This window comes from Dermacentor albipictus, chromosome 9 (assembly GCF_038994185.2).
Source record: "Dermacentor albipictus isolate Rhodes 1998 colony chromosome 9, USDA_Dalb.pri_finalv2, whole genome shotgun sequence".
Classification (NCBI taxonomy): Eukaryota; Metazoa; Arthropoda; class Arachnida; order Ixodida; family Ixodidae; genus Dermacentor; species Dermacentor albipictus.
In genome coordinates, this window is record NC_091829.1 from 87,795,978 (window position 1) to 87,823,768 (window position 27,791).

At 44.5% G+C, this 27,791-nt stretch overlaps 1 protein-coding gene across 1 annotated transcript in view; it reads right to left on the reverse strand.

Annotated features, from left to right (window-relative positions):
• Positions 1-1,260: 1,260 nt before the first annotated feature.
• The window catches only part of Spt-I (serine palmitoyltransferase subunit I), a 29,548-nt gene continuing 3,017 nt past the window's right edge, over positions 1,261-27,791 (reverse strand). The window contains exons 3-12 of the mRNA XM_065440799.2: positions 26,377-26,471; positions 22,076-22,242; positions 19,495-19,627; positions 18,475-18,615; positions 16,834-17,020; positions 12,734-12,829; positions 10,906-11,002; positions 10,141-10,195; positions 9,253-9,367; positions 1,261-7,981 (exon numbers count right to left, since the gene is read on the reverse strand). Of these exons, the coding sequence (XP_065296871.1) occupies positions 7,814-7,981; positions 9,253-9,367; positions 10,141-10,195; positions 10,906-11,002; positions 12,734-12,829; positions 16,834-17,020; positions 18,475-18,615; positions 19,495-19,627; positions 22,076-22,242; positions 26,377-26,471 (1,254 nt within the window). The 3' untranslated portion in view covers positions 1,261-7,813. The remainder of the gene's footprint in view (positions 7,982-9,252; positions 9,368-10,140; positions 10,196-10,905; positions 11,003-12,733; positions 12,830-16,833; positions 17,021-18,474; positions 18,616-19,494; positions 19,628-22,075; positions 22,243-26,376; positions 26,472-27,791) is intronic.

Consider the following 27,791-nt stretch of genomic DNA (forward strand, 5'->3'; position numbering starts at 1 on the left):
TCTGTAGCTTTAGCTGCTTAGAGAGTCTCCAAGAATTTTTGTTACGTACATTGCTCTGTTTTCGTTTTTAGTGATCGCAGCGCAGTGCTCGGCATCAAGTCCACCCCACTGTAAACTCAACAAGATCCAAATGCACTGTGCCACTATGAAACAATGGTGCCTGCCAAGATTCCCATGAATGTGCTGACCTTCGGTGTTGAAATGACCTCGAGATCGGGTGCAATGGCTCTCTGAGGCTATAGTGTTGCCCCTCCAGTCCTGTACTGCGCCACTAGAGAATCCCACACTATCTGCTACGAGCTATGTGTTTGGTTCTCTCGGCTTTCTCACTAATGCGATTAGCATTTGGAGGGAGAATTCACCCACTTTGCTATGTGTGTGTGTGTATGTATGCATGTCCGTATCTAACCGCCGTGTGAAAAAGCACACAGACTGGCGCGCACGGATCTCGGAGGCCACGCGCGGACTTCGTAGTGGCGGCACTAGAGGCACACCATGTCCAGAGGGAAGCGCGAGGGATGCCTGGCTGCAGCACGTGCCTCATAAATCTCATTATTTTAGTACTAATCACATCAATCACATCGCGAGGTGGGTTCTGGCAGAATTTTTTTTAGCTCCTGCTCAGCCCCGCCCTCGAGGATCAACTATGGGCCGTCCAGCGGGCCAAGGATGCCGCCAGGACCCACATACTCCTGGCCGTCACCAAGGGGGGGTCCTTTGACCCTCCCCACCAACTCGCAGGGCACACAATAAAGCTATTTCCTCCTCCTCACTGCAGTTCTGGCAAAGGCACTGCTAAGCCATTTCACGTTTGAAAAAAATCCCATGTATCTTGCACAAAACTGTCGATCTTGTGCTCGCCAATTATTTCATTTCGCTCTAATTTTTCAGCAAGACAGCTTTTCATGGTCCGCCTTATATATGGCCGCGTTTCTTGCCTGGTATATGTCACAAAAAGATGCGAAGTTGCATTCATCTGAGCTCCCCACCATTACTAGTGTTCAAAATATGTAGAAGCCATTTGGTCGCTTCCGGCATCTACTCTATGACAAAGCATGGCCTTCAGGATCTGTTTCCCTTAAGCGCAAGGTTGGGGGAGGGGCTGCGATGTGAAATGTTGAGCGAAGGCAAATTCACATTTTTTTTTCCCCTTTAAAAATGAGGCAAGTAACAGTGCCAAGTGTTACACAGAACGAGTGGCATTATAACATCCAATGTTGTTACAACATTTGAGCAAAACGAAGCAACAGTAAGCGCAAGGTCTTTTTTTCAAATGTAAATCTTTTTTTCAAATGTTTCAATAAAACCAGGCCTTTGCACACATGACAACAAACTATAACTCCTTGTTGCAGTGCATACAGAATTAATATTTGGCTCAGATATTTATGACAGCACAGTCCAGGAAATAAACAGCTTCATCACCATGCTCAAATAGTGTTGCAGGGCCCCTGTGCTCGCACAAATACAAATAGGCTTGATCTGGGAGTAAGAATTGACATTTCGCATTCCTAGTCAAACCGACTAACTCAAAAATGAAACATGCACGCACACAATGAATCATATTGCACGTATACATATATACCTCTTACTGTGCTTTACTCTAACAAAAAGACGGTAGAAAGCTCCAGCAGTAACACAAGTAGTGAAGCTTTCAACACTAGGCAAACAACCCTGGTTGCAAAAGCAATCTTCATGTCACATGACCAATGTTGCAGAAGAGAACATCTTGTCCAGTGGTCTTGTATAATGAACAATTCGGCGTTATTTATACATAGAAAAAAAAAAGGAATATGGCATTACTGTACACACAGCAGAGCATTCTTACATGTCAACTTTTGGAAGCAAACAACTTTGCACACACTCATGAAGGAAAGTTTCATCAAAGATAGAAAAGTAAAGTGTGGTCCCTTGACGATATGCGCTTGAGACCATAATAAGAAAGTCCAAGCATTTTCTGACAAATGTAAAAGAAATGATCCCACACACGAGCAACTCAAACTGGCAAAAGGCCTTGTTACAATGTTGCCACAAACGGCACAATTCTTAAGCTACTGCAGCTAAAAGAAAATGTTTCAGTCAAACATGTGCAGCTCATGTGAATACAAGTCAGCATAAGACAGCGTTGCAGAGCAGACTCCCATTCACGAACTTTCGTGCAGAACATTCCCACACAAAAGTCCACGTAATCAAGTGAAGTCTAGTAGGTAAATCGATCAACCTGCTGAGAATGTGACCGACAACAAATATAAACATCAACTCCCGAATACCTCCAATAAGGGCAAGCAAGTTTTGTCTAGTAGCTGTAAAACTTTCACATGTTCAATCTGAACTCTTTGTCCCCAAGACAACCAGTTAACACTTCCAGAAGAAAAAAAAGCAAGAAAAAGGACACAAAAACGAAACACAGCCTGCATCACGTCTCGTAACAGGACAACTGCTTCTTTGTTACAACTTATTCCAGTCTGACAACTTTTGTTTGTTTGCTTTTTGTACAATAAAATGTGACCGCCATGAATTAGAACAGCATAAAAACGTGAGAAGGCAGAACCATACTAGAATTCTTCCCGTTTACACCAGAATTAACGCTGCTAGTCCACAAAGACACTTTTCACTGTGAGAAATTAAACAGCACTGAATTTCTTTTTAAAAGGTGCTTCGTGCTTCTCTTTAAATGTGCCCGACACTACTTTGCTTGCCTGTCACAAATGTGCAATAAAGTCAATATAACCCTAACAGCGTACACCTCTTGCAGGCGTCATGCGAGATGAAAGTATGAAGTTAACGACCGCTCTGCTTACATTCACCAAGGAGACATCTAAACCCAAGCTAGATTGGTATTGTCTACTTTTAGGATTGCAAATATGTTAGCCTTACTGCAAACAAAAAGAAAATGTGTGGAAATGGCCACCTTGAAATTCTTGCACATTGTCTGGCTGAGGATGGTTGCTAGTTAACAAAAGCAAAATAGATTGCACCTAATTTGGTAAGTAAAACCGTGCACACATACATACAAAAAGGTGAAATTGATTGAGTAACCCTGGCGTCAAGGGCGCTGAAGTTTAGGCCTGAAATTTAAAAAGTGGCAAGTTTTGGTTTTTCTTCAGAGAAAGAAAGAAAAAAAAGGGGGGGGGGGCAGTTTCTCTGTTGCAGGGACACAGTTTGCCGTGAAACATTCGACAGTACAGAACAAAATTAATTCATGACCCACATTTGGGAAATTTCTGCAGCACAAAAGCATTCTTTTCCGACTGGCCAACATTCAGGCAACCACCACTCGCGATAACGATCGACGTGATAGCCAGATGATCCCTGCCGAAATGCCCAATAGAGGATGGGCCTTACAAAAAGAAAAGATGCTTCAAGAATGCAGGGCCATGCCTTTCACGTAGGAGCACTTTGTAGCCAACAACACCAGACTGTGAAGTTGACAAGCTTAAAGTACCACTAAAAGGAAACACTAAATCCCTTGACTGATAAAGTATTGTTTCAAAACTCTATTTTCATTGGTTTAGCTGCAATAGATTCAGTACTAAGAGATAAAAAGAAGGTTTAAGTTGAAATTTGTTTTACTTTCGTGCCGAAACCCTTGTGCCAGTACATCGGTGTGATGTCGTGCATATTAACGTAATTTTTTCTTATCTGGGTGGCTGGGGCTCGGAAGAAGTTCTCAAAGCTTGCCAAGTATTTCCCTCTTTTAAGTAGGATTCTAGTTTATCGTTACTGACAAAAAATTAACCAGGCCCTAGCAGACTGTGTCAAAATACGTGACCTCATGGCGAATAGGTGCGGGAACTTCAAGGTGGTCGTGCCACCAGTTGTATTTTCCGAGTTACAAAGCATCTTTCCACAGCAAGTGTGTTTCTCTTTTTTTTTGCTTGTAGAAGGCTAATTTACTAGCATACCTCAAAAAACTTTTCCCTACAACGTCTCTTAACAGAGCAATGCCACTCAGTCAGTGGACCCATCATACCCTTATTGAGGACCCGTAAATAATTTTTGGTCGTAGCAGAAGTTGTTGCTGCTGCTAATGAGACAAGCTCAAGCCAAGCCAAGCCTGCTTCTAACAGAGGCTGTCGTTGAGCACACACAAATCAACATGCTTGGGTGTGATGCTTAAAAACAAGTGAAACAAATACATGCTAAGCCCTGCAGGACCTCCTCGCTATGTAGCTATGAATGCTTACCATGTTTAGCCCGATAAAACAGCTATACACATATTGCGAGGGAAAACTGGACAAACCAGAGATTATAATGGGTTTTTCTTTTCTTTTTTAACTGAATATAATTTTTAAAAGTTGCATATGGCAGACAGCACAATTCTACACCTTAAGCTGGATTACTCCAAGAGGTGAAAATTACTTGCACGAGAAATTGAAGTGCATAACTGAATAATCAACAACACTGCAGAAAGCTTTTAACCACCTTGTGGCATAATTGCAATTTAAAAATTGTAGCAAGTCAATTTGCAAGTATTATCCACTCAAAAAGAATTCTGAGGATGACACCAGTTTCGACATAATCATTTGCAAAGTGTGGCACAAAATACTTTGGCTATCCAGTTTTGTGCTTCAATGCATAAAAAATAGCGTTTTGTTGAAAAAAATCAAGTGAACAGCAGTGCACTTCTACAAAAAATTTTGTGATGGCAGCTCAAAACAGCTGCCAGCTCCAGAGTTTGTTCCAAGTCGATATGGCTAGCAAACTTACTGGCTGCAATGCATAATTTGTGACACGTGCTGTAAAGCAATTTGTAAAATGTGGTTCATCAGTTAATTGTGCATTTCGATTTACATATTGTGCATGTAATGTATGCAAGCAATCCAGTTGAAGGAATGTCTGCCTGTGAATTTCGTTCGGTCAAAAAAGAAGGAAGAATTTGGTATATAATACTGTATATTACGATTCCAATGAAATCGAACGTCGACCACAAGCCGTTGTACATTTTGACAGAGCGCAAACCACTACGGTGATGCATCGATCCACTCGTTGCTCACAATGTGTTGAGCGAAGAGACCATCCCACTTTCCTAGCAGGGTGCGTTTCCCTCTATGCACTCCTGTCCACTTTTAGCGCACAACAAGGTCGGCTTCCCTGCACAGCTCGGTCGTATGGCAGTCGAACTCGCCATTTCATGAAGGGGGAAAAACAAAGAAAATGAAATATTGCATTATGTTCGGAGCATTGTTCCTCCTTACTCATGGACACACACACACACACACACATGCATGCACACGTGGAAAAGCACAACGCAATCTTGCCCCACGATTTTCCAAACACAGTATGTTACGCTTTTACAGTAAACAATGGCTGACACGGGCTTCCTTCCAGCCATATGACGCTTCATTACACAGCAGTCACTCAGTTCCCATACTGATTTAAATCAAAACATGGTTGAGAAACGGACGCAAAATCTAGCCAAGTAAAGCACCACCCACCCTGCAACTCCTTCTATGAAATGAATGAACTTCTCCCCCTCCCCCCACCCCAAAAAAAATATATATCTCAGTAAATATGCTAGAAAACAAGTACACATGGACCAAAGTGCCTGAATACTCGAGCAGGCCACCAAAAATAAACAATAAGAATTAGGCATTAAATTGCACAAGCCAGCACAGAGACTCACATTTGGTCTATTGTGAAAAAAAGGTGGAATCAAAGAACAGCAGGCCACCTCTGGACAAACTGAAATTGAAGACCTCCAAGAATGAGCTGCATTCGGAATTGGCAGAAAATTCAATGGGAGGTGAAATGAAACCGACTGACCGTGAAAAAACGCATATTGAGGAGAAAGTCAGGTCTTGGAACCCGAAGTTTTCCTTCTTCAATCTTTATTCTACAACATATGGTGCTGAAAACCTGCAAATACGCTCGCACCTCATTACAACGAAGTCGCGTTTGCACAATGCAAAGATACCTTCGTTATATCAAACAATCATAATGCCGATATCGACGAGAATCAATTAAGGTTGCGACCAGCGACATTTTTTTTCTTAGCCTAAACCTAAATATCCCGACTATGTGAGGTCTACTTCTCTTTACCTAAGAGAATCTATCATAACATGACTATAACGCATGGAACGACAACAATTTTTGCATGGTTACTGAACAGATAATTGTCTCTCTAGCTTGCTGGATTTAACCTCTGCAAAGCCAGCAGCAATGCCAAGTTCCCCCATCCCTGGCTGATGGCTACTATCATGCTGCATGGAACATAGGAAACTCATACAATCACTTCTAGAGGTCGCCCCAGGAGTGGAGAGAGCAACTAAAAGTCTGGTAAGAAAAACATAAATCTTGAGCGAGCTGGCTCACAAACCGTCATGTTGTTACTCATATTGTGTGGCTCTGCCTGCGTTACTTAAGCTACGAGCGTCACACATAAGTTGGCAAATGTCGCTATGATTTATGCAGTTACAATCACAATGGCCACGCCAAGTATTCCCAAACATTGGTGTTCTTGAGGCTCTGCGGCCCGTCAGAGGCAAAAATGAACTAATTACTTCCAGACACAGAATTTCTGACAATGGCTAACTCACAGGAAGGTTAAAGTCGGAGGTCACATTTACATTAGAGGCCAGCTCCAACAAGAGCCCTTGTCCCTCCGAACATTTCAATGCTGGCCCAACTATAGCACCGGCAGTGACACTCATGTGTCGGCAATCATCCGAAACAGCTACGAAAAGAAAAAAGTTAAAACTGTCCATTAAACACGGATGTCGTTAGCATCGAGCATGAGGCAGCCGTGCGATTCAGGGATGCAGAAACTATAATGCCCCATCAGAACACACTTAGGCTGACAGGCGGCGAAATCTCTCGGACAGAAAACAACAAGAAAAAGAGAACGCACAGGCTGGCCAATGTAGGCTCCATGCCTTCTTGTGTACAAAGGGATAACAAGAAACGTCCTATGTTAAATATACTGCGATGCGCCAGCAGAACAACAACCGACATAGACAAGCTTTTCCTCAAGGCACTGCCGGAGCTAAAGGCCCAGCAACCGGTGCAACTGAGGAATGGCAGCACCAGGCACATGTTTTTGCTGAAGAAGCAACGTCAGCCATCTTGGTTGTACCAACTTGGACTCAAATCGAAGGCCACCTGCCAAATGATGGTCATATGCAGTAGATCAAAGACGTTGAAACTTAGTTTCTAGAGGTCATGCTTCTGAACAAGATATCAAATGGAAACAAAAAGAACACACTCCATCTGCTGCGACAATACAACACTCCAATGACGATATTGTAAAATGTCTAATCAGGCACTTTCTTGCTACTTTATGCAAGCTTAAGTTTCCTAGTGGCAATGGCATAGTGTGAGAAGTTTCTGAACGTTTCGGGAACATTACTATTCTTCGTTCCAGTTTGTTGATTTGACTAAACAACAGCACAGCAGCTGCAAGGCGAGAGTGCTCCTATGCTTCACCTCACGAGATGGCAGCCTTACACCGAAGCTCTGTTGACATAACGTAATGCAGGACTACCACAAGCACCCCCACGAGGTCCTGCAATGTGAGAACCATGTGGCTGGCCGCCTGACTAAAGAAAAATGAGCAGTCATGCAACTGCCCTTGAAACAGCAGAATCTTGCGCAACGTCCATGTGCCAGACGGCGGCCATCAAGCCTTCTGCACGTAAATGTCGTCGCCAGACGTGTTTGGGTTTTGCCGCTGCTGTACCTGCATACTGGGTCGACCAGCGTGGTCATTGAGGCGCAGCAGTAACAAGAAGTCGGTCAGTCTGGTGCCCAAGTGTGACACAAAACACATAAAAAAAAACAGAACAAACAAACAAAAAGCTTCTGCCCCTTTTCGCCATCAAACCAGCACAGCTTCGGCTGCTTGTCTGATGACACTGTAGGCACGCTCAATGTCCTCTTGAGTCAGAGAGGCCGAAACAGCTATGCGAATGCTCGCTTCTTTGGGTCGGTGCTCCCGGTCTTCGAGGTACCGGGCACGGGTCAGCGCTACGCCCTCCTCCCATGCCTGCAGATGGGTCGAGAGAACAGAAGTCGCGTAATTTAAAAGACGGACTGCAACAAAACTTCACTTTAGCTAAATTGGTTAGAAATGAGTAGCATATAACACAGAAGCAATCTTGGCAAACCTGTAGGGCTTGCAAATTGTCTAATTTTCGTCATTACCAGCCTTTAAATAGCACCTGAGCAGGCGACGCATGCGCTTAGTGGTTACTGGATATGATGTTAAATCCCCGCAAGTTAGCCCAGAGATTTCGCAGCACACCATAGGCAGCTGTGGGTGCATAATCTCGAAGGTCGTGCCAAGGAAACCACGAGTTCTGGATCGTGCGTCACTTCCAACATGCGATACTGGAGCTGCCTTTGTCAATTTCTGCATTGAACGTCTATTTTTGCAAGCTGCTTGTGATCCATCCACTCATATTTCAAACGTAAAATGTTGCATGGCAGCTGCTCTACATCAATGGGTATGGCTTCCACTGGCAGTAAGCTGCCTTTTCGTCCCCTTTCACTTCTTTTTGTCGTTATTATTTCTGCATTTCATCTAAAGCAAGAAGCCATTTCCCCATGCTTGCTTTGGCGTCATTTTCTGTTGCATTCACGTGGTTGCCACACCCGTTTGCTGTGGGGGTAGGCCACACTGAAATTCTTTAGTGACCAACATTTCAGACAGAATTTCAACCACTCCACCAGATTTATAACACTTTACTCTCACTGGCACTCTATTTGGTTCCTAGTTTTGTTCTTGTTTGCTAGCTTTTAAAAATTTTTATTCCAACGAAGGCTCGCTAGAAGACCACAGTATTTTATTACACATGTTCTGTCAGGCCTGTGTAGTTGTTAATTCAGGGAGGTTCTGCAGTACCTGCTATCGCATGTTCAGTGTTGCACTGATAATTGAAATATGTTTGCTGAATGAATCCTGTGACTGCTAGTAATGAATAACACAAAAAACTTCAAAGTGTAATTAATTATTTACCAGGATATAAAGATGTAAATCGTTGCATGTAACAAACTACTTGTGACTTGTTACATCTAAGTATTTGAGTAAGGAGTCAGACTTGGTCTGGGGGTAACTTATAGCTACTTCGATCTGCTTTTATTCTGATCCCGCCATTAGCCCTCCACGATAGGTCAAGATGGCTCGGACCCAGCTTAGATGGGCTGGGCTGGAGCCATCTTGATTTATCACGGGGGGCTAACACAGATTTGGAATAAAACAGATTGGAACAATTTTACGTTATACCGGCCTTGGACAGAAAAGGCCTCAGCATTCACCTTGTGGACAATATCGTCGAGAAGTTCCGCACACTTGTCTTTCGGGTGGCTGCCAGCGACATACAGGTGCTTGACAGGTGATTCAGCATTGCCACCTAGACGCAACTGCGCAATCCTGTTGGTAAAAAAAACAGACAAAACAGACTGAGTCAAAATTCAGAGGCAAGGGTTCTGGAACTCAATACCATGGACGACTGCCACCACCACAGATTGGTCTCAATTGCACAGTATTGGGAACAAGATTGCGTTGAATGGTAATGCGAATTCATGCTAATGTAATAGACTGCAGTTTGGTAGTGCTAAACGTAGCCTCAATTATTTATGAACCAAAAAAAAAAATCTGATTTCAGGACTTAGCATTTAACTTTATACCAGCTAATGCCACTGACATCATCCTGGCACTGCGCTTGTATGAGTGTGTAAAACTCACAAAGCATGTTTATCTACTTAAAGAATTCACAGCATATAAAATTAGAAAACTTCGTTAAGTTTGCAGCTCTTATAAATTTTAAAGCTTTAACAAATACAGTCTCATCAGCGAATATTCGAAACACACTGATACAGGCGAGAAACAATTTATATTTATTTTGTCATAGCCGATAACGCGTTATAACTGTGTTCATTATATCGAGGTTTGACTGGTTTATTAAATAAAGCTTGCTCCAGTCATGCAGTTTGATCTCGCACTGCCTCAACATGCCACTGTCGCCATGACACCAAGGCGGCGCCACAAGAAAGAGCAAGGCCCCCGTGGAAACTCCTTTGCGCACTAAATGTGGGGCACGCACAATTGACCAGAGAATTCTCAACGCATGAAATCCGAGTAGAACACGGTATCACCGCAAATGACGCATGACCTAATGCGAGCACTCACAAACACTCACTCACCTGGCCAACTTTTCGTGAACTCGCAGGCAGTTCTGCCTCAGCTGGCTCAGTAACTCTGCAGCGCATCAAATAAAGAAATAAAGGCACAGTGCTTGATGAGTGGACAACTTTAGCAGCCATGTTAAAAGTTTGTTAAAGGGCCCCTCGTCAGGCCCCAGTGGAAATAATGGTAATATGCTGAAAGTTGTAAGGCGTTTTACTGCAAGAATTTTTTTCCATTTCCTTCAGGAGGCTCGTTATTAGAGGAAATTGAAATGTCCCATTTCTATGCTGCCGGGAGGCAAACTTCACTGCCAACATAGACACCCTTTCCCTTTGCCGCAACTAGCGTCCACATGCCTTATTCCCTCCCTTCCTCTATAGCATAGCTGAGAGACCAACTTTGGCTATTGTGGTGGAGTAGCACTTCTTGAAACTTGCTAAGCTCAGTCTTTGGCTTTTTTTTAGAGTACAAGATGGTCCACCTTTACTGATAACAAATTAACCGAGCTCCTTCAGACGCTGTCAAGATCTGCGATGTCAAAGCAAGCTGGCGTGGGAAACTCAAGATGGCATCACCACCTGTCGTTAATTTCTGTGTCTTTTCTGCCATACCTCACATCACCTCATTATAGAAGTATAGTTATGCTATTGTACAAGTATCACTTACCAATACAGCTCAAGTAATTTTTTGCTCGAGCGCCCCTTTATTGCTATAAATCGCACTGCAGAATATGTTGCATAAAAAAAGAATCAAAAAGAAATTCCCCTCTAAAAGGCTCTCACCTGGATGAGATGCCAGGTGATTGATGGCCTGTAGGGAGACGGATGCCTGCAGCGGTGGCAGGGATGCCGAGAAACAGTACCCAAGGCCAGACAGACGCTATGGCATGGACAGGGAGAGAAGAAATAATATAAACAGGTAACTTAAGAACAGATCCTTCAGCACTCTGTCACAAAAGTTTATTGCACAGCAACACATAATAAAGACTGGGAAAAAAATGAAAACGAGAGAGAGAGGGAGAGAAGTCTGGGAAACTTTGACACTGGTCGAGTTCGAATCACAGTGCCATACGGTAAGGATGGGGAGGCGGCCAGGCGACAATGACATGATGATGACGACTTGACAACAAATTTGTCACAGACGTGATAGAAAGGTGAAACGCAGCAAGACTGGTTCTGAATCTTCAGCTGGCATCACAGAAAAGAAAAAATGAAGCCAAGTAAGACTGGTTTAACTAAGCGAATGTCAGCTTACACAGCTGGAAACCTTGACTTGCCGTACGAGTAACCAACAGAAACCAGCCACTCACAGAAACAACAGAAACCAGCTCTGGACTACTGAATGCAATAGGTAACTGCCAACGCCCTCAACTTTGTGCAACGCTCCTGCTATCCTACAATGAGGACAACACGATAACAAAAACAGTATGACAACTCATCAATGCCAAATGCCCCTGGGCTGGTTTTGATAATAAAAAGCAAAAAAAAAGAAGAACAAGACACATAATAGTTCCTTTGCATAGCCTAAGTACTTTTACTGAACATTTATCCCCCCTGTACTAGCCTATGTGTTACCATCACAAATAATAATAACAAATACTTAAAATTGTCATAAATAATAGGCAAGAAAGGACATCATCATGATTAATGCCAGTGCCAACATGTAAAAAAATTAACATTAAGAACAAAGAAATAACAGAAAATTTTTATTTTTAACAACAGAAAACTCAAGAGAAGGATAGAGAAGTGGCAGTAATGACGTGGCATTATGCATTGGCCTGCCGCCGCTACAGCGGCATCTACCTAACCCTTTGGCAGAAACCAGGAACCCCATGGAAGGGGGAGTGAGTGAGTAGGGGCAGGTTGGCAAGCGTCTCCTTTTCTAGCCTGGCCAGGGCTGCCCACGGCTGTCAGCATGGGTGAGTGCATGCGCAGGTCGCGTGCCCTATTATAGTGGTAATCTGCCGCGTGTGCAAAGAATGGCTGAGATGAGATGGCATGGCACCAGGTACGCTGTCTTCCCACGTGTTTAGTGCTGGCGGTTGCGTAATCTCGAGTTTCGAAGGCGCGTTGAAGCGAGGGGCAGATGAAGCATTCGCCCCCCGCTGCTGGCGCTTTTCATGATGGGGGCGACACTATCAGCCGTGGGGGCAGAGTGGATGCGAAAGCGTGGCTGGCTTCGCTTCGTACCACCGATGTGAAGGCATTGCCGACACGGCATGGAACAATATTTTTCGTAGCCGACTCTGTAATTCAACAAAATTATTCTTTTTTCTTATCTACATTCGTTTTTATCCAATTGCCTGGTAATTCAGAAAATCTTGCCCTTCCTTGCAAGAAAAATCCATCGGCAACTGTCTCATTTACATAAAAGATTGGATTTCAATACAACCAAATTTCGACACAACGAAGCAAAGTGCCGATTTCGCCAACTGCACAATATAGAGGTTTATGTGTATGTACCAATGGCACCTTTTGCACATGGGAATTGCGATGTCCGGTTTCTGAACCCAACTCTAAGACCACACAAAACAGTCAAGGTCCATACGTTGTAGGCTAGTTTGGGAGATCCTGCAGCTATGTTGATAGCACGCCTTGGCAAACAGCTCACCTGGTGGTCGACGACAAAGCTAGTGCCGCAGCAGAAGCCACCATAGGAGCCCACGGCATGCTCCAGGGTGGCGCACATCAGGTCAATCTCGTTGCTCTGCAACCAGCCAAAGAAGATGCCACGTCGACATCAACCAGAGACAGTGTTGTCTTCATCCCTAGAGGGGCTTTATTTTTTCCAGAATATAACTACCATAATGGGTAATTCTTTATTTATTTATTTAATTAATCAACTTAAAGAAATACTGCAAGCCACAAGCAGAAGAGGTAATAGAAGGCAGGTTAACAATAAACAGCAATCATGAAAACAGCAATAATGATAACAGAAGTCAGAATGACAAGCTGCAACAAGGACAAAAAAAATCAATGCAACAGGAAAATAATAAATGTCATTGGAATTACCTGTGAGTGGAGTTACACAAACAATGTACGTGACAAAATATTATGCAAAATCAAATACAGCACAGAGCTAATTAGGCAACAAAAACAGAGTAGAAAGTAATTTCAAATGTCCCTGAAACAGTTTGGACAAATTTTGTCCAAACTCATAGGGTAATCAGGTAGGGTAGTTAATCATTCGCACCACAATTTGTGCGAAGCGTCTCACATTAAGAGAGATACGGACAATTACAAGTTACCCTCCTCTACAGTCATACTTTTCTCCTCCACTCGTTCGCCGAGTGACCGGGGCTAAGCTACACCTTCAATGGCTCTGTGTCATGATGGGACGTTGTGTCGACTACTTCCGGTTGTAATGGAGCCAGCACGCTAAGCCTCATCAACCTCTCCGTCGATCTCAAGCGAGAGCTATTGAAGCAGCGTGCATTGGAGAGCATTCTGTAACAATGCCGAGCGCATCTCATATTCCGGTTACCCCAGGCTAGCTGGGCGTTTCGATGGATGGGTGGAGGTGTATAAACTAAAGCTCCTCCATACTATAGTGCCTATATCAATAAAGGGAAAATCAGATATCCACCTGTTCGTAGCAATTGCTACAAAGGAAACCCATACGGGTTCCTCAAAAGAAAAGCCTCAGAGCTGAAGAAAAAGTAGAGGAAAAAGGAGCTGAAGAAAATTGGATGGACCAGGACAAATTTTTCAACACTGAGACTTTTCTTTCAAGGAACCTGTATGGGTTTCATTTGTAGCACTTGCTACGAATAGGTGGATGTCTGATTTTCGTTTTATTGATTACTTCTCTCCACCTTGCGGGTTTTCGCAGAACTACTCCATACTACTATTGCTCTGATGAAGAAGCTTTAGCGTAGACATATGTGAGCGGCCTGATCGGTATGCACCGTCTAGCCACCTGATGGTGCAGAGCTTAACAAGCCAAACAAACAGCCAATATTGCTACTATAACCAAGTGTAAATCATTTTAAACATTTACAAAAGCAATGCGTTCACAGTTGCGCTCCTGCCAAAAATTTACACCAGCAGCAAAGTAGAATACACTTCATTACTGGCACATTCGTACTGTGTTTGGTTGAGCTCTGTGCCACCAGGTGGCTGGGCCACGCAGACCGTCCACATTTGCGCTTCTGCTCATGCCGGACAAGTCCTATTGTGGTAGTAATCCTCCAGCGTAAAGTGACAGCCGCAAACGCGCAAATCGTGGCACTGATCAGCTACTGACAGTACGATGTGCTGCAACAGCCACTCTGCTCGTCTGCTGCCTTGCAGAGGGCCACGATGTTGCAGCTTGACATACGTCGCCGACCGATAAATCGGACACAAATAATCCGGGCATGCTCGGTAATTTGGACAGCTTCGCAGCACTGCCAATGAACGCATAGACTTAATGTGTAAAAATGACCGATATTTCGGACAACCGCCAGTTCTACTTTTGATTATCCGGACTCCATCTGTGGTTGTAGCATATGCAGACTCTGCCGCCCTTATCGCCTCTGGCAACCTCGAAGAGACATCAAGTATGGCCTCAGAGATTACACGCTAGATCATAATCCCTGAGACCTTGCCTTGGTCATAGTACTGCACCCCAGAGATTTAATTGTAAATGCCAATCTTGGAGGCTTTGCCTGAATTATGAGGTCGCATCAACATCGCGAACATCTCATCCCTTCCGGCACCATCGCACAGGCCCACTCTTGGTTGCTGAATTTGCCTTCCGGACAGTGTTCTGCCATTCTGCGGTTGTTTGTTTATTATGCATTCCAGACAGTGCTCTGCTGGCTCCAAGAAGTCTTTCTCGTGAAGTTATCGACAGACCGAATGAGCCCGGTTCTGTGACTGAAGAGCCTGAGCTACCGCCTACTGCAACGAGCTCAAATGTGGACATCATTGATGACCTGCTAGGCTGCAGTCATCATTCCAGCTGCCGTTATATTTGAAGACTTCGAAGACGTCAAGAGCACGCTGTTATTGTGTGCTGAACTGAACGATGATGAAACAATTGAGAAAGTTCTCCCACCGTCAAACTGTGACCCCCGACTCGGATATGGAATGAATATGGAATATGAAATGAATATGGAATATGGCACATGGAATGATTATCAATAATTCCATATGCCATGTGCTCCGGAGCCTTCACATGCGGATCTGACTCAAGGCTCCGCAGTCCTTGCATCAGCGTACAGAGACAACACAAAACTGGCAGAAATACAGGTGAACTTGGTTGCACGTAAGCAGAAGTGCATGCAGCAATGAATCGACCACTTATTCTTTGCACAGGGGCCTTAAAACGTAAATAAAATAATCATTCGATAGTTCAGATTCATTTATGTTCCCTGTGGAGTACGAATTACCGGTCACTGCCTGTACTGCCAATCTCTACGTTTGCAGCCCATAATGTAACAAGGGCGAACTACGGCGTTCGCGAAAAGAAAGATCGAGACCAACCCTGAGCGCAGAGCTCTCATTACCATGGAGTGCATTGTAACAAAAGCAGGCGACACCTGCTGTGTGCCGGAAGTCTTGAGCGTAGTGATAAACTGTCCTTGTACTTTTTATTTCTGTTACTTTCTTTGTTGTAGGAACAAATTAACTATCATTCGAACTATTACGAACAACATCTGCCATAAAGTTGAAAAAAATTATTGGTGACGCGCCCTGGGCATCCAATCAGATAGCTCACCCTACTGGCATTATACAGTGACCTCGCGTCACCTGGTCAGGGGCAGCTGAAGACCCAGCTGAGTGACCTGCTGTGATCGGTAGCTGTGTACATCTATAAAACCTTAAAAATTACACACTTCACGCGGAGCACTTAGATGCGTAAATTAATGATCAGAAAGGCCTACCCTTACAACTCAATATGTTTGTAAAAAAGTGTCAAAATATAGTTTCAAGGTCCCCTTAAGCAGTAGTGTTCAAGTGTCCAATGGACAAAAGGCATTCAGTTGACAGATTATTCCATTCACTAATCGTTTACGGAAAGAATGAGAGCTTAAATATTCATTCATGCAAAATAAGCAGTTAGAGAAAGCAAGTAAGCATGACAAATGTGGTGTGATGCAAGCAGATATAACTATGATGCGAAGACGAGCCCAAGCTTAAAAAAAAAAAAAAAAACGCCAAATGCTCAACTTTGAATCAGGTGTGTAATGAAGTAACCTAGTTAGATTTCATCACTGAAAAAACAGAAACCGAGTGCACGTTGTTTAGAGTGCTGTTCAGAAACCGCCAGTAATTTTTTTCATCTAACGCTGAAATTAGGTTGCATAAGGCGTGTCCTTTTCTTCCCACAACATTCCTTTTAACGCTTCGAATTGTCACATCGTAGTGACAGCAACAAAACCAAGCACTGTCAAACGTTGAGCCACAAATCAATATCAGTGACAATCGATGGGAAAAATGGTCACGATAAAAAAGCAAAAGAATGTACGAGTGATAATATCTATGAACAATCACTTTTGCCCACCTGCTCAGCTTTTAATTATACTGCAAAATTGGTAAATAACGTTTCCAAGTTTCTTCCATATACCCCAGTTTTAGTCACATATGTGTTAGCATTGGCAGACTGCACTGGTTACATAGTTCACTTTTCAAAGTTAGCGGCAATCTGCCGTTCATGCCTCGAGAGTGCCCGTCACCTCCAAACTATCAGCAACATCAAAACACTGTGCGGCGTCGTATACTCACGGGAACGTCGAAGTGTTCGCGCACGCCCCGCCCCGTACGGCCCAGCACGGCAAACGAGCAGGTCTCGTCAAGGAAAAGTCGCAGTGTAAAGCGCCGGCGCAGCTTCACCAGCTCCGGCAGAGGGCAGATGTCGCCCGTGCTGGCGTAGATGCCTTCGGCGACGAGGAAGCGGCGCGTCACGCTTGCCCTGGCGAAAAACGAGCATGCCTCAGATCAGGGGTTCACTTTTTCACGTCTGCACGACTCCCTGTGCAAGAAAAACGGGGAACTTACTTGAGACATGCAGTGACGTGGCCACAAAGTTAAGTTACATTATCGCCAGAGTTCAGTGCTTTGGTTTTTCCCCTAAAATGCAACAAAATTGTTTTGGTTTTCATTTACACCCGAAAATTCGCCTTTTCTTGGGAGAAAGGTATTCGAGCGAATAGCTTTCTTTGCCTATTTCACATGTTTTCAGCGTTGGCGCAGTTGGGGGTCGGACTCTGTCAATGCAAAGACACTGATGCAAAGGATGCACGTTGCCTCCAACCGTGTTCCAAAGCGCGCATGTGACCAAATGTCAGCTAGTTCTTTGAGACACATGTTCTGTCACTTGTGAACTCTGTGGTGCCTGATGGCTTAGATGTATCGATGGAGTACTCGCGAAGGGCAGCCCTCCTTCTCTCGCACCGCCCTCCAACCCTGAGGCGGCAGCGAGAAAAGGCTCCGGCGAGAGAGGAGGATGGCAGCCGTGTATATGACAAATTGGCTTACATGTATTGCCACCTATGCTACCAGAACTGGAGTGCTAGTCAGTGACTCAGTTCTCCACATAAATGCAATGGGCGTCACCTAAACAACAAGCGCATCAATCCTTTAATAAGAAAGATAGCTTTCTAGAGGCATTCAGCTATTCACTTGCATTGATAGTCATCGTAAATGCTATTTTCCCAATTTTTTTTTTTTCTAGATAAACTTTCACTGGACTTTTCTTCAAAAGAAGGTTCTACATACATATGTATACATACTTTATGCCATTATATCCAATCACATACCCTCTGTGCATGCATGACTGAATAGACGATGGTAGAAAGTGTGTGTGTGTATTTATCTATGCAGCACCCTTTTTGTTGGAAGCACAGCACTGTGTTGTCCAGCTCCTTCTCTCTTTCTGCGGTTCCCCATTCTCTCCCTTGTCTGCTCTATTTCTGTAGTGAAAAGCAGAAGCTCGCCAGGGCCTCCTTTTGTAAACAACAAAGAGGTGTATAGCTACAGGCCACAGACGTGATTTCGCTACAGCACATAAATTTAGGGGGCAGACATTCTGCAATTTCTGAAAGCCAGGAAAAAGCTTTGAGAGCCGCTGCGTAAACGGCTAGCCGCTGCGCAAAGCTTGCTCTCTGAGCAGGGCAGGGCAAGAGCTTTTACTTGTTGAACCTCCTGTGTTTTGAATGCTAATCTGATATGCTGCTAATTTCGTGTATAAAGGTATCTCCTGCCTGTATCTTTATGCATGTATTATTCATACTATTTCTGCATGGATCCATACTAGCACGATGCTAAGGATTCATATGCTTTTCAACATGTTTTTTGCATGAACTTACTTTGTCTAATAAAAATTCAAGTTCAACATTTTCAGCAAGCATGCCAAGCCTCACTCACTTCTTGGGGTCGGCCACGTCCCGCTCCTGCTGCTCCAGAAGCAGGCGTTCGAGGTCTTCCATATCGTTGTGGCGGAAGTAGTAGATCGTGCTACGAGACGCCAGCAGGCCCATCTGGATGGCGTAGTTCACTTCTTCGTCCCTGCGGCAGGCACCACTCATGTTCACGCAACCATAGTGCTTCACACAAATAATGTACAAGGAAAAGTGGCCCTGCCACGCCTCAGTACACTTGGCAATGTTAGAGAGTGTCGGCGTAGGGGTCTTTGAATTGACATCTTCAAAAAGCCGGGTCACCTTGAAAACCCGTCCGGCTACGGATGTTCGTCTGTCGTGCTTAGGCTGTACCACGGAGCAAGAAACATTTAGGAGTGGAAACTCCGCTGTTTGCGGCGACCAGAAAAGGTCACAAGCAGGCGTAGACGTTCTCGTGCTGGCGGCGCCTGGCGGCCTGGAAAGAAATTACCGCCGTTGAGAGCGCGCCGGAGCTGCCTGCCCGGGCGCTGCATTCTTTTTTTTCACTGTGCCTTCTACGACGCGTCGCATGGCGCCGCCACTGTATACGGCTCCGTCGGCGCATACAACAGTTGTGAATTTATCTGGTCGCCCACACTCGCTCGCACTGACGGGAGTTTCACCTCCTAAATGTCTTACTCCGTGGGCTGTACTGGACTGACGCCATGACGGTGAGTGGATTTGGATAACGCTCAAAGAACTACATCTACGCTTGGCATTAAACGGCTGCCCGTTTGATGTTTAGTCGGCAAGCTGCATACATCGACAAGGAAAGCAACTTGACATGCCAGCAGATATGATGGGACACGCATGCGCACTGCCATCCGAGCGAAAGCCTCAACAGCGGGAACTGCAGCGGAAGATGGCGCGTCGATGCAGTTTGGCATGCATGCCCGTGGTCCGTATACTTTCAACACAGGTGTACATCATGCGATGGACGTGCAGAGACATTCAAGCGGTAACATGAAAGAGTGCAAGCATGCTACTTCAACCAATCGAAACTCACGCAAATATGACGTCTCCCTGCTTGGCGTAGGACGGGATGGCGCTCGAGATGGTCGAAAAGCCGTAAGAGTAGAGGCACGCTTCTTCGACACCCATGAATTCGGCCAGGCGGCTCTCGAGCTCCAGGTGGATGTCTGTGCAGCAGAGACAAAGCCTCGGTCAAGCACAGCCCTCAACAGGTCCCCCCAAGCAGGTTCCCCATTTACCCAATTTGAACACGCACCCAACGTTTAGAGCGACACTGAAAATAATATTCGGGTGCACTGTGTCAGTATATTACCCTTCAGCAATACCAATATAGCCTCTTCGCAAATGTGATGGGAGGATTGGCAAGCCAGAAAAGGTGAACAAATGAAAGACAGGAGCTGCCTTGGAATTCCCGCATCAGAACGCCGTGACATCATTCAGCATTTCCCTTTGGTGTAACTGCAAGGAAAGGGTGTTAGTGTCAGCCAAGCCTTGTTACCGTACAATAAATTATGCCTTCCATATAAACGGAGCAGGCACATGGCAGGAGACGACTGGGCTGCCACATGGCTGGTATGAAAACACTGAACAACTATGACTCCCTTGACCATGTGGGCACAAATCTGGTGCCAGCCCAATCCATCAGGGTAAAAAAAAAGAAAGAAGTGACTTGTCCTCAGCTTGGACTATGACAAATATAATTTAAATTTGCAGAATTTACCACCACAAAATGGGAGCTTTTCAAGCTTGAAGGGGCCACTATAAAGCAACATTAAATCAAGCTTTAATAGTACGGCATCCTTTAAAACTCCCTTTTCATTTATTTAATGAAGGGCCCCTCACCAGGCCCCATAGAAAATTTTGATTATATGCTGGAACTTGTTACGTGCCCTCTAAGGAGCGTTCAGCCGCAAGAACGTTTCAAATTGGCTCATTAATAGCAGAGACAGAAATATTTCAGTGCCACGAACCCATAATTTCAGGAGGCGAGCGCCACTGCCAAGAGAGACACTTTCTCCACTTGCCCCTTCTAGCCTCCGCAAGTGAAATTCCTTCCCTGCGTTCTCCCATGCCGAACCTCGAGGATCGCGTAATGCATACATCACTGGCACCGCCTTCATTTTTTTCCCCCCTAGCTGGTTTTGCTGCACGGTGCACTTCTGCTGATGGTGTCGCACATGAGCTGTTGTGATTGTCTTGTTTCGCGCAGCACACAATTTTTCGCGATGTGCATGAGGGCACCCCACTAGCCATATAAGTTAGTGCTACACAAATACTGAGGCAGATACGAGCAGATCACAGAGCATGATCCTGTGCTGGAACACGGCAGAAAATGGCATAGTTTTGGTGTCAGGGCGTGCGACTGCACGATGTGGGAAGAACGAGACGAAGCGGAAGTACATCTTGCTGCGGTGTGAAGTAAAACAAATACACGCAGACATTCGGTTTGTGTGTTTTATGATTTCCCTAAGCTTTAATTCGTGTATTCTAGCAACACATTACACAAATTATAGATGTTGGCTTGAATAATTCTTGAAGTCACATGTCAGCACGAGCGACATCACAGCAAAGACTCATGTACGTAGGCGCACTAGCACGTATACGTCGTCCCTCCAGCTTGGAGCGCAGCGCTCGCGAGGTTAAGGGCAAACGGTGTTCAGTTTGAAATTTCAGCTCTTTCCATGGCACGTGGCGATGTAATACTTAGCAGACACGATCGTTGTCGCGCTCTGTATGCTCTGCGCTTGTCAGCTCAATATGGCCAGACTTGGTGAGGGGCCCTTTAAGAGGTGATTATTATTGGGGAAACTGAAGGCCAAAATGCCTTTTCCCCAAATTTCACACTGATATCTCAGAGCTGGTATGTCAGTTACATTTTTAAGAAACTTCTGTTTTATGCACTGAAGCACAACGTAACTAGAACATCAATGCATTTCAATGGACGCATTGAAAATTAATATCTCGGAACTGGTGCTGTCCAGACAATTTGTTCGAAGTGGATACACTGTGCGAACTCAGCAGCTATAATTCGTAGATTGAAATACATGGTGCAAAGTAATTAATTAAAAGTTAATTGGTGTAATTATGTTAATTATTCAATTGAGTATTTTGATTTCCCATAGAAGTAATCGCCACCTCATCGAGTAATTTAGATCAAGGGTTAGAATTGTGCTATCTGCCATAGGCAATATTTAAAAAAATTTGTGCAGCTAAAAAAAAAACACCCTGTATTACTAGGAAGCTGCCAATCAGGTGAGATGCACTATCAGATTCGAGCTAATCATGTGCTTCACGATATTCCAACCACCTGGCCAAAAACACGCACTTTCAAAACCAGCAAAAGACACCATTATTTGCAGATTGCATAGTCTTGGTTAAAAATTTTTTTTCTCTTTTTGCACACCAGTAGGTTTGCCACGACCCCTCTAGGTACCAATTTCTCAGATTCAATGCACCCGAGGTGGAAATTCCCCATTTTATCCCCAAATTTCCCAGAACTGAAGAATTCCCTGAGAGTACCAGGTTCTCTCCCTGATGGTAAATGTCCCGGCACATTATGGCCCACAACTTGATGGTGGGGACATCAATCCATAATAAAACACCCGTCTTCTCACCAACAGTGCCAAAGAACCCTCGGGGCCCGCACGAGCCAACGCCGTACCGCCGTAGGCCACCAATGGCAGCCTCCTGGGTGCCCTCCAGCTCGGTTAGGCCCAGGTAGTTGTGACTGGCCAGGTTGAGGCACGGCCGACCGTCCACCACCACCGTCCGGCCAACTTTGCTGCAACATGCCAAGTCAAAAATAGTGAAACGCTCTTTAATTGGCGTTTAACTTCCAGTGAATAAAAAAATTTTCCAATGAGGCCCGATGAGAGGCCCTTTAACAAACTTGACGTTTCAAAACTTCTGCGTATACTAAAACCTATAATTGTACCAAGTACAGTCGAACCTGGATATAACAAATTATCGCATATAACGAACAGTTTTAAAATCCACTTGAAAATTTTAGAGCACAGCTCTTAGGCACCTGCTCCTCCAGCGAAAGACAGCGTGGGTGCCGTACTTTGTGACCGAGCGAACAAGGAGCGCAGCAGGAGATGAAAGACGGTGATAGCGAAGAGAGCGAACGGAGGAAAGCGGAGGAGGAGGGTATGGCAACAGCGTGAGAAGAAAAGCGTAATTCATTGCAAGACGGACTCTGTGGCAATGATGGCTACGAGATGGCGCCAGAGTAGCATGCGTCATCTGTTAAAAAAAAGCACTGCATAAGCGGAGGTCTATCAGCAGTGGCTGCTGTGAATCGCACCCACGCGTCACCTACGCGCGGCCTCTATTATCTCCTGACTAGCGAAGCAGTAACGTAACACTTTGCTCCATTTGGAATGTGCTGCCCGAGGCTAATTGCCCACGCCAGCAAATACATAGCGAAATGAGAACACGTATAGAGCTGCACTGCAATTTTGCATTAGGGAGTGACATAATTGGACGTCAATTTCTTGTATAAAATTTTTATTTTATACATTATATAACAAATTATTGACATATCGAACTATTTCGCGATCCCCTTCGAGTTTGGTACATCCGGGTACGGCTGTGTTAATGTTTATGATGTTTAAAATACTACTTTTTCCTCGATTTAGTAAAATCTCGCAGTTCAATTTGCTTTTTTTTTTAATGAAGAATGCATACAGTAAAAGCTCGATAATTCGAATTCTGCAAGGACGCTAAGAAAATTCGAATAATACAAAATTCGTATTACTGAAAGTCAGAAAGAAAAATCGCTTGGTTGAGGCGCAATATAGTCTTACGAGACATGAGCATGTGTGTACAGACGCTACGTCATGCTGGCGTGAACAATGTCTATGCTTCGAACCACTGGTGCAGCCACCATAACCACCCCTGCGGTCTGACATGCCCGACGTTGAGATGGGTCTTGCTCCATCCGCGCATTCGTCGCGCCAACTGGTGCGGAGAAAAAAAAATGTCGCAGTTTCGCCCAAAAAGCGAAGCATCTATTGCGATAGCAAATTAGTAGATAGCTATATGAAGTAAGGATAGTAGTTTTATCAGCTTTATAAACTTGCAAAGATTCGCTTACTAATTAAATTAACAAGTACGGTGTCCCGTGCACACAGGTAAACATGAACACATCTCACTCAATGAGTGCGGAGACTTACTGAAAGGCGCTGGAGTGAGGAATCGCGGCAGTAGCAGCGAGCGAATAGACCTTCGTACAACTCTCGCTTAATGCGAATGAAACGTAGAAAGCACATACCATATAAAGCTACCAGCACTACGCGCACTCTACAAACATCACAAATCACTTTGAAGAAGAGGCCCATGTGGGCGCGTACTTTGGCCACGTCACAGATTGCATTCAAGATGCGGTGCCCGCATGGCCGTGCTGTACGCCGGAGAAAAACGTCCCCCCCTCCCTTCGCCTCTACCCTGTGCCTCGCGCGCACGCGACAGGAGAAGGCACGCATCTGCCCCGCCTTGCTCTCTGAAGCACGCGAGATTGAGCCGCATTCGCCGGCTCACCCTCGCATGCATTCTCTTGCACATACAGCATACGACGCACGGCGACGATTTTATAGCCCTTGAGCTTTATATGGAACATCCTGGGAGAGAAGCAACCTGCAACAGAGGTGTTGGCCTTGCGTGGCCAGGTGCAAATGCGTGTCTTTTAAGTCAAGCCTAAACAAAGGGCTGCAGATGGAAAAAGCAACACTGCGTGGCCTGCGCAGCGACGCCAGCTTCGCCAACGTGCTCCCGTGCACTAGCACTCTCCCCATCCACGATGATGCGGAGTTCGAATTATCAGTGGCGGTGCGGATTTCAGTGTGGATTAGCGCGATGTGTTACATATTGCTTTCAATACATTGCTGGACGGACCGCAGCGGCTACTTTGAATTATCCTAAATGTTGAATAAACGAGTTTTGAATTACGAAGCTTTTACTATACTACCCATATGCATAGTATTCCCATTGTAAACAACTACAAAATTGATGCAGCAAAAGGAATAATTCTGGCTCCCCATATTCTAAGGTTCACATCACTTCATGGCACAAACATTCATTGACTTGTTGAAACTTGGTCATGCACCCATTGACCAAGTCAAGCCCTGCATTTGAAAATTGCTGGAAATCACAAAAGTGGTGCAACTCAAAAGCACGCATATCGTCCAGTCGAAACTCGGGTTTGCGGGTCATTTTCTTTCTTTTCATTCGTCTTATTTCAAGGCATGCATGGTGCCCACTCCACGAGGCACTCATTCTGGAGGGCAGATGTTTACAGTTTTGTTTTGATTTAGTGCAAGACGGACATACGCTGTGGAAGCCATTAAACAAGCGAAGTTAAAGGCACCTCGATTTCTGCTGTAGCAACAAACTTGCCGACTGTCACATTGTGCAGCTACAATGTCGGCCACAGCTGTGCTCAATTGAGAAAATTGTCCTTGATTGTTCGTACAGCATGTGTCGTGCAGCTGCTGCACTCTCACAGCCTAGTCTGTTTATACGATGTGCCGTTTCACGCGAGTTCAACCAACAAGCCCGTTAGTGTTCTAAATTTGCATGCATTGAACAAAACTGCATTTTTCAGATGGGTTTCGTGTAAAATACAAACGAATTCTTCCAAGAAGTAAGTGCATGTTGATACAGTAGAGGGCCTTTGGTCTTAGGTTTATAGAGTAGGCACGACGGTCACTGCAATCCAATGGCATAGTCAACTTAATGATGATTACACGTCAGTGTCAGTACGCTAAGTTTTCATGGAAAGCTTGCACATTTTTGAGTGCACCAGCAGGGTGTACCAGCAGCGCTCTTGCTCCACAAGCCAAGTGGCAATGCCATTCGCGACAGGGCACGTATCTTGATGTTGGTGTCACAGTTTGTGAGACGTGGTGACAAGGGACACACCTTTGTTGCCAAGCTATCAGTGCCATTTTATAGTCACGTTAGGCAATGGAGTCTTTAAACTGCAGCACGAATGGTAATTAGACTTACGACTGTAGATCCACCAAGTGAGTCATGAAAACTGCAATTTGCTTGCTCATCGTGGTGCAGCACGTTTTCGCGAGCAGTGAAGACTGCATACGATCTGCTTGTCATCATCATTAGGCTAATCCAGTATTGTCTTCTGTTCAGCATATAGTTACTGGCATCTTCTTCTCTACCGGAAAATCTTAATGAACAGCATTGTGGTACAGGCTCAATGCAAATTATCCAGTTCTTGCCTGAATGTAGCAACATGTAGCAGCTTTCACCTCTTGGCGCAGTATAGCGCAATTGACGACGTAATCATATCATTGAGTTGCCACTGGCTGCAGATGGATGTAGCACTTGCAACTCTGAGGTGTAAACATAACATCTGATGATGATAGTAATAATTAGTGAACTACCCTTTTCCATGGGTCAGTGGCCCATGCCACTACCCACGAACATTATTTAAGTTCATACACAACTTTAATGCCATTAAATACATTTTAATTTCCACTCATTTCTGTTTGCTATAATAATTGCATCATTAAACCCACCTGCAGCAATCTAACAATGTTTATTTGCCATTACAACGGTTCTCTCTGTCCCTTGGAACACTAGCATGAAAACTTCCAAATGCCATTGCATATCTCCCCTACGTTCATGTTTACCTTCCCGTTATTGCTGCCTTTAATCCCAAGCACTACCCGAAGACTCAACTACATTTTTATCTAATTTAGGATGTACGTTCAGGCATATTAACAAAATGTGCATGATAATTGTTGCCGCATTTTTGCAAGCTATGCACAGGCCATATTCTTGGGCAAACCTTCTCTTATAACTCTGGATTTCTAAAAAGCCTGGCATTACGAAAGTGGCCCTTATTGAAAAGAGTGCATTATCATCATTTCTTAAGAGGTACTGCTGGGCTTACCTGGTGATTATCCTTGGGTTAAGCACATAATCGCCAGGCGGGGTGCTTGGTACCAGGGGCTCCGGGCGCCATTCAGCAATGAGCTCTTCCTTTTCCTGTTAGGACAACGCAGAAAAAAAGAAAGCTTCAATTCCTACTTGAACAGATACGCCCTAAATTCATCATCCGTTCAGAAAGACAAGAGTCAACTCCCGTTTAACATATACAAGCATGACATTTGAGAGTTTTTGTCTTTTCCTTTAAGTGAATGTCTTCGACCTCGAGACTCTAGAAAAAATACTCACAAGCCTCGGAGCCTCCTAAATAATTTACTGTAACAGCTTTTCTAGGGGTAGTTGGGGTTTTGTTTCCCGTAATGGGTAGGTGTCAAGATGTCACGACGCGAGTGCCTGACGAAACATGGCACTCTCCCTGGCTTGGCTCGTTCAGTCTGCTATGCTGATACTTGTTGTGTGGTCCAATGTAGCAACATAAGATGAACAGGCAAGCTGGGGCTGCCGCCAAAATGTCACAGCGTTCTGCTCTCATAAAACCACCTTCTGCGTCATGGCACCCCGACACATCAAGGAAAACGAAACTAAAATCTACCATGGAAAAACTGTTCTAGTAAATTATTTGGGACGATTTGAGAATTGCCAGTACTTCTTCCAGAGTTTCAGGGTCAATGACCTTCGTTTAGGGCACAAAAATAAAAAGTTGAATATTTCATGCCAGTACTCCCCTTTAAAGGACAACTGCAATAAAATTTGAGACACATAAAAGGCCTAGTGTGAGAGAGGGCAAATATATAACATCCACCATGCAACATTTTACGTTCGTAATACGAAAAGACATGTCATGAAAAGCCACGAAAATGAATGTTTTTGATATAAACTGAAAAAAAAAAAAGCACCACTACTACTCACTCGTACTGACGCACAACCAAAAACATCGAAAAGCAGCACGGCTCCTCAGCACAATCACCGAGATTTTTTCTTGCGCCTGTGGTGTGCTTAAGATCTCAGAAGCGACATGTTGAGATTCGTGCCCCATCTGCTAACTATCACCTGTTTAGGCTATTAATAAAGGCCCCTGTTCAGCAGCTTTGCCAAGATTTATTTGATAATCTTTCGATAATTGAGATTTGATAATCAAGGTTGAGTCGATAAACACACTGGAATGCAACGCTTTTCAATGAATGTGTTCAAAATTGAAGTTTTTTAAGAAGACCTAATGATAACAGAGATATAAATTGTGCTGTGCTTACTTGCCCCTTTCCTGCTCAACACATTCCTTTTAGCTGAGGTAGTGTCAACAGTAGCGCCTCTTACGTCAACGCTTAAAAGGTGGCGTCTGACAAAGGCGTCCAAGAGTGACAAAGAAGTGAGGACAGAACAGGTGGAGCATGTTAACCACCCCTTCCCCATTTGCTATTA